Source organism: Ziziphus jujuba, chromosome 11 (genome assembly GCF_031755915.1).
Source record: "Ziziphus jujuba cultivar Dongzao chromosome 11, ASM3175591v1".
In the NCBI taxonomy this organism is placed as follows: Eukaryota; Viridiplantae; Streptophyta; class Magnoliopsida; order Rosales; family Rhamnaceae; genus Ziziphus; species Ziziphus jujuba.
Genome location: NC_083389.1, coordinates 5,445,398 through 5,453,069, shown reverse-complemented (window position 1 = coordinate 5,453,069; position 7,672 = coordinate 5,445,398). Strand labels below are relative to the sequence as shown.

The 7,672-nt window shown below is 35.6% G+C and overlaps 2 protein-coding genes across 4 annotated transcripts; both read right to left on the bottom strand.

The window, feature by feature from the left end:
* Positions 1 to 725: 725 nt before the first annotated feature.
* LOC107433795 (UPF0481 protein At3g47200-like) lies at positions 726 to 3,157 on the bottom strand. The gene has a single exon (XM_016045154.4). It carries the CDS (start codon positions 2,574 to 2,576, stop codon positions 954 to 956), a length of 1,623 nt encoding a protein of 540 aa, XP_015900640.3. The 5' UTR covers positions 2,577 to 3,157; the 3' UTR covers positions 726 to 953.
* A 139-nt stretch (positions 3,158 to 3,296) lies between these two features.
* On the bottom strand, positions 3,297 to 7,320 carry LOC107433796 (pyrroline-5-carboxylate reductase). 3 transcript variants are annotated; one of them, XM_016045155.4, is made up of 7 exons: positions 6,792 to 7,315; positions 6,346 to 6,394; positions 5,606 to 5,697; positions 4,922 to 4,994; positions 4,299 to 4,419; positions 3,919 to 4,024; positions 3,297 to 3,702 (listed from the first exon to the last, which is right to left on the bottom strand). In XM_016045155.4, exons 1-7 carry the CDS (start codon positions 6,987 to 6,989, stop codon positions 3,517 to 3,519), a joined length of 825 nt encoding a protein of 274 aa, XP_015900641.3. In that variant the 5' UTR covers positions 6,990 to 7,315; the 3' UTR covers positions 3,297 to 3,516. The 3 variants fall into 3 exon arrangements, with proteins under 3 accessions (XP_015900641.3, XP_015900642.3, XP_060669009.1); XM_016045156.4 differs by lacking the exon at positions 5,606 to 5,697 and having other exon boundaries at positions 6,350 to 6,394; positions 6,792 to 7,320; XM_060813026.1 differs by lacking the exons at positions 5,606 to 5,697; positions 6,346 to 6,394 and having other exon boundaries at positions 6,792 to 7,319.
* Positions 7,321 to 7,672: the final 352 nt, after the last annotated feature.

Here is a 7,672-nt window from a genome sequence, read left to right as displayed (position 1 = left end):
CAAAATTCAACATTTAAAAAATCACTTATGATATAATCATAGGTATATAATAAATTTTATATATATATATATATTTATATATATTATTTAAATAATTTTTTTTAAAAAAAATTATTTTTATCGAAATTAATGGTCATAAATTTTAATGATAAATTTATTCAAAAATATATATAAATATCAGATGAATATATATATATTCGATAAGAATAGAGCATATTAATTAGAAAAAAAAATTATTTGTTCTTGACATCCAAATCATAGTTAAATATGGTTGAATATGATTACGGCAAACCCATATAATAATGTATGGTAAATATCATTAAAATTAATTAATAAAAATATATTTATACTATTATATGTAAAGTTATTGATTGAAAAATGAAAATAGATATTTTATTCAGTTGTAACTAATATAAGACCAAAATTAATAGTTTTTTTGAGAAATAAAAATAGATGAAAATATCTAAAAATAATTTTTTGAAAGAGGAACGTATATATATATATATATATATATGTATAAATAGATGAAAAAAAAAATTTTCTTTCAATGACAAAGTTTCATAAGACAATAACCCAAGCTTAAATCCTTCCATTTCCAATATATATCTATATAAATAAAGGTATATATGAAGAGAAAAAAATAACCATTTTATGGCATATTAATCTAACATTATGCTACGTCTGAGAGAAAAGAACTCACTTAAAAGCAACAAAAATGAAACAAAAAGCGAAAATCAGATGGATGGAGCTTATAAATAACCATTATTTCATATCATTTTCCAAGATTTACGTCTTAATTAGCAAACCACCAATGCATCAGGCTAGCTAGCTAGCTAGCTCTGTGCACACACACACACACACACACACATATTTTTATATAAAAATCCAAACACACACACACACACACACACACATATATATATATATATATATATAGTATACCATCCATGGCATTATGGACCGCTTTTGACTGGTTTTATTGCTAGATAGGTCTGAATGAAACTAAGAGCGATGGCAAAAATTGCACCAAGGAAAGCAAGAACAGTCCAAGGGCTACTAAAATGGGTGTGAAGCCATTCAGCCATCCAAATCTTGACCCTGTTCTTGTAATGCTCTTCAATCCTGAATTTAACATCATAATAAGCATCAGGGTGTGCAATCAAGTTCTTGGATATGTCGTTAAACAGATCGGCTACTTGCTGGTCGCTGCCTAGATAGTTCATAAGTATGTCATGAGATCTCATTTCGAACACATCTTCAACATTATCCAGCAGTGAGTCCATCAAACATATATAAGATGTTACACCGAAATCATCAGGGCCATCGGGGCTCATCTCGAACGCCACCAAGTTGAGCAGCATGGATTTTGTGGAGTCGTCAACTGTTAATGGAGGAAGTGTCAGGTTTCCAGACAGCAAGAAGCCAGAGGCAAAATGAACATCACTAAAGCTACCGCTTTCGTTGGCCTTGAATCTGATTCCCACATTCTTCAGTTCCTTGGCAGAACCGTATGAAAACCATTGATATGTTTTGGACTTGGCATCTACACTTTGAATAAATTCTCGTAACTTCTTTTTCCTGTCTGCATTTAAACTATCTGGCTCCACTAATTTTGTCCTCAATAGATCGAGAAGATGCACATCTTGATGAGGTTTGTTGCTTCCTTCTTCTGTGTGGTCGGCTGCTTTGATGTCTCCCCTGGATTTGGCAGACGCTTGACTTTTTGGTCTGCTGCTGCTTCCGAATCGGAAGTTACGGTTCAACCATGATGTTGGTTTAGGGGGAAGAGACTGAGTGAGCTGGATGAACTCATCGATCATCTTCTTTCCTTCACCAGCCTTCTTAAACCTTATGCTCATCAGCGCCTCCAGGACAATGTAAGGGAGTTGGTTCTCCAACAGGAACAAGTCTCGCTGGACATAAGCTGCCTGATGGGTTTTCATCCCCATTTTGGTACGCTTGTCTGCATCCTTCAATAAAACCAAGTACTGTAGAATGAAGCAACCATCAAGGAACATCATTCTTGTGAATTTCTCATTGTCTTCCATGTCGATGTAGTAGTATTCCCTTGCTTTATCCGCCACCTTCTCGACTTCCTTGTACAGTTTCTTGACTTTCTCGAGGTGATCACTCTGTGCCTTATCATCAATGTCCGCCACAAATTGATTTGCCCATTTAATCTTGAGCTCCTCAATCTCCTGGAGATGAGGCTTCCCATGATGATAAGGTCCTATGGAAACCACCATAGGATCATAGCAATCCTTGTTTGATTCTATATTACGAAGCACGTCCGGAACCTTTGCTATCTTGGGCACCTGCTGCTTCTTGTTGTTGTTTCCGGCTGATGATGATGAATCAGTTAATACAGCATTGCCTATGGATTTCAACCATTCATCCGTAGAAGAGACTACAGAAGATGAAGAAGTTGCACAGCTACTACCAACCTGTTGGATGACAATACTGAGTAGCTCAGGATCATTGGTCTGGCGGCTACTACCTTCTGGATTTTCTCTGATTATTGTTCTTTTTGCAGATAGCTCTTCTGTGAAAAGCAAACTCTCATCACGAGCCGCCATTTTTTATATCAGAAATCTAGTTATCAAATACTTTTTAGCTGGTCTCGATGAGAATAAACTGTGTTTGAATCTGACATTACCACTCACGTATTTATAGTAATCAGGCCTATTATAAGTCAAGTTTCAACCACTTTTGAACGGACCCAGTAATGTTTTTTAACTTGACTACACATCAGAAGCAGAATTGGAATTGCTTGACAAAATTATAAATATGAAATAGTAGCAAGAGAATTGTCGCTTTAATAATCTTAATAACTGCTTAGTTAAACAAGATTCTCACCAGTAGTTCTACCAAAAAAATGATTCTCACCAGTAGTAAATTCATTTTATAATGGCCCACTTTACTTCATTAGATGATTATTTGTCTAATAAAAGTTGTATTCATTTCTTAGGACTACATATCTTACAGCTGTCCATTCGTGTGTCAGAAACATTCAGTCATGTTTGATATCAAGCAAAGCAACTGAATAATGTGAAACCCTTCCACCTAGATACTAAGACATTATTACTTTCCTAGGGTAATTCTAGGATCTTTCGGGAAAAACGTAAAAACACAAGCTCAAGCAGTTTATGTGGTAATTGTGGTTAGACGCTTTTAACTGCTGTGAGAATTCCTCGTGCTAGTAATTTCCTTGCCTTGATTATACAGAAATTTTACCATGTATGAGAATCACGGTTATTTTTATGATTTATCCCTACAAAATGTGAGAAACTACCAAAGAAAAGAAATACAGTATAGTATTAAAATTTCCAAAAACTTTTAGAAGATAACTTGAGTGACAATCTTCTTCCTCCTGATAAATCAATTCCGACTATAAACTAAGAGAAAAACAGACAAAGAGCTTCTGGAAGAAATATTTTGAGTTTGAAAGGGTGACATTTGCAAGCGCATTGCCATTACCACCAACATGGATTTGGAGATAAATAACTACAACAAGCTCTATGATGAAAGCTCCCGGCTGCGCCTAGCAGCAGCGACGACTGCATTCATTAATACTCCACGAAATCCACCCTTCTCTAATTCGTGAATTCCAGAAATGGTAGTCCCACCAGGAGATGTAACATCATCTTTGAGTTGACCAGGGTGCTTCCCAGTTTTACTGGCCATAGTTGCTGCCCCTAGTACCTAGAAAATAAAATAAGTAAAAATGAAATAACCTTTCCAGCTGTTAACACAATCTCAAAATCTCAGGGTTTACCAGGATCAAAACGATAGTTCCAGACAATCAATGCTCTAATTAAGGTAGATCAGTCCCAAAAGCTTGATATAATAGGAAATGGACCTAACTAAGATAAATGGCTTTTATCAAATAATATTTTCTCTACACATGGATTGACTTACAGTTTGAGATGCTAGACCCAACGCAAGTTCTCGTGGCAGTCCTGCTGCCACTCCTCCATCTGCCAAAGCCTCTATTGCCAAATATATATACGCGGGGCCACTACCACTGTATGGTTTCAAAACAAAGAAAAAGAAAAAAGAAAAAAAGGAAAATGAAAAGATATTTTATTAAATAAACTATAGTTAAGCCAATTTAAATATCTGCACTGCACATGTTTGTGAGAGACACTCATTCTACCAAGTTATGAATCTCCTTAAAGGATAGATTAAAAGAAGAAAAGCCAAAATCAATGTATTAGCCATAAAAGATGGACAATATCTCGTTCGCTGGCTGTCAATCGGTATAATTCTCTTCTATTATGACAAAAAAAAACACATACCTCAAGCCAGTGATTGCATCAAATAATTTATCATCAGCTTTCCATATCTTGCCAACTGATCCAAATAATTTGGCTATTAGGTCTCCATCTTCTTCTGTCGCAGCTGCACCCAAGCTCATAACTATAGAAAAAAAGATATTAGAGACCTTGACCATTTCCATGTAATTCCTACAAATTTGACACACCCAAAACAGGTATGCAAACAAGAATCAGAGAATCAAGTTGATACGTGAAGTGATCTTTTCTACTGCCAGAACTGCTTATATCAATTGACAAATCTAATGCAGATAGAATTTGGGCAAAAGACTGGGAAAACAAAAAGACTTAACATTTGGTCACTTTACTGATGCCACATGTCATGCAAACATCATCTAGAAGCTCAGACAGAAGGTTCCATTTTACATGTAAAATGTAGTATAGAATGAAGTTTTAGTTTGAAACATAAGCACCACAGTTCTAATTTGAAACATAAGCACTACAGCCGACAGTAACTTATCATAAAGAAAATATATTTGTAAAATAAGGTAAAATCCTTCAACCAAGGAAAGTTTCTCATGCATGAAGTGTCAATTGAACTTGAATACTAACAGGCATACATTACAAGGCAGGAATGGATGTCCTACCTGATGCTGCCTCACCCACAGCAGCAGGAGTGTTTGGCATTACCCTTATAAATCGATTGTTGCCGGCCCATTCCTAATGTAAATTGAACGATAAAAAAGCATAAAAATTAAGGATTAAGTTCTCCAGTATATGCTAAAACCAGAAATTAAATATGCATGCATGATATATGAAAAATAAGATCATGGACATAGGAAATAAATAAAATAAAGCATGGGAAAAATAAACAGGAAGAAATAGTAGACACAAATATAATAGCTACTGAATTGAAAGAAAAATAAAATTTTCATAAGGTCATAAAGCATAAAGTTAGAGATGTTGACCAAGAGCGTGCATATTTCAGAAGGAAAAATAAGATAAAATAAAAGAAAGGGGCAAAGATAGGAACTTCAACTTTGCACCATCTTTCACGTTTTCATTGATGAAAACTGACAGGGTGTAACAACTAGACTAGTAGACTCAATTAGCCAGTGCTACTAGCACTAACTGTTACATTCAACCGAGGATGCAGAACCACAACTTAGCAATATAAGGGAACAAAGGGTGAAGTAACTAAATTATAAATGGTACATGGCATGTAGGCAGGCTTTTACTATTCTACTTAGTAGTGCTCTAGCAAAAACAAATTTTCTATCCAAAAAGGTTCAGTTTTCCACACAACATAAGAAGGGTCCAAGTTCTCAGACCTGCAGATCTTTCAATTTGATTCCAGCAGCAACTGAAACCAGAAGCTTCTTTTTGGAAAGCAGTGGCTTCAACTGCAAGACTACATCTTTAACTGCAACAATCGAAGCCCCAAATAGATTATATACTAAAGAATCTCAAAAATAGGCATATGGTTATTGCCAAATTTTCTAAATTTGATTTGAGAGAAAAAAGAAACATAAAAATCCATCATATACTTGTAAACTAAGGTAATTTTTTCAAATAGCCAAGTAGAAGCATTTTCTTTAGAGTAACAACCTTCCTTCGACAGACTTTACCATTCAACATTTCTATGACAGTAAAAATGTTTCAATATGGAAAGGAATTGTCTGACTCCAACTTTGGCTTTTAAAATGTCAAGATCAGCATCTTTGACCCAACTAGATTCACCACAAGGTGGTAAATTTCAACAAAATATCCGCTGGCCATGCATGAACAAGTAGATTAGATAGATAGGTGCTCATAAATGTTCCCCCAGAGACTTTTGGTCTCGTCCTTTCCCAGTCATAAAGAAATGGCTCTCCCATTTCATTTCCATACCATTCAAAAGAACCAAACAAACAAACAAACAAACAAAAGAGGGAGGGGGGGAGAGAGAGAGAGAAATTGTTCATTTGCCTTTAAATTTCCATCCAACAAGTCAATCATCAGCTATACATGCAATGCAAAGATATAAAGATAAAAGACAGGAGTCAGAAGCAGACTGTGAACGGAGCTATACCCACTTGAGGTTTTACAGAGAAAATCACCACATCACTGTCTTCAACTACCTGGCACCATAAGTAATAAATAAGGTTCTACTAACTAACACTATTCATATTACATACAAATACAATGCGTGTATATATATATATATATATAATGTGTGATTCATCGCAAAAAGAAAATCAGGTTAAAAAATAAAATAACTCCTTTAGATTGCAGATAAATCATAAGGAAAATGATTTAATTTTAGATCTGTAAAGACCAAACAATAGACCGAACGACTTTAACGAAATTCGAAAAATCTTAAAAGAAAAATGAAAATAAAAATAAAAATCTGTACTTTCCAATTGTGTTTTTTTTTTTTTTTTAATTTTTTTTTTTTTCTCAGTTTCCTATATCCTTGCGGCAAACAAACAGGGTAAGCAGAAAACAATACAAAGCAAAGGTGGAAGTGAATGATACGTCGTGGTTTCGAGGAAGAAGTTGAACGCCGAAGGACTCGAAGACTTTACGACGAGCAGGATTGGAATGGGAGGTACGGATACGAGAAGCAGGCAAGACGCCGGATTGCACGACTCCTCTGGCGATGCTCTCCGCCATTTTTCCTGCTCCGATAAATCCAAGCTTGTATGTGTCGGTGGGGATCGTCAACACCTCCATGGTGGTGATGGTGGACTCTCTCTCTCTCTCTCTCTCTCTCTCTCTCTCTCTCTCTGTGTGCTGCTAATACGATGTCGCACGCAGCCCCCGGTAGACGCAGAAGAAACAGAAAAACCTCCTCTTGTTTCTTTTCACTTTTCACCCGATGGCGCAATCGCACAAGTAGTCTGTTGAAGCCCGCAACTTTATTCAAATGGGCAACCGGATCATCGTCCAATCCCACCAGGCCACCCAGGTTGAAGTTGTTAATACTGATAACCGGTGGGCTTTTGTGGGTTGGGTGGGCATGTGTCACTTCCTCGCATGCCCTCAGTTTTTATTGGGACAAATATTAACAAAATAAATCATTTTTCTCTTTCATATAATTCAACATCTGTGCTTTCAAAATATATATTTATACACAATATCAAATATTTTATTCTTGGTATTGTTCATATAGTTTGTAAAATATAAATGATGAGTAACCTTTCATAATTTTTATTTTTTTTTTTTTTTTGGAATCAATCAGCCACTATATTAGTACTACCATCCGAACTGTCTGTGCAACGATCTATTCATATTCCCAAAGCCGAAAGGAGGTCCAATTAACAGCATTATTTTTATATTATCAGTAGGACATTATCAGACTCTCACACGAATCCAAGAGTAGCCAAAACTTATTGCAGAGTCAAACCGTGCAAAAC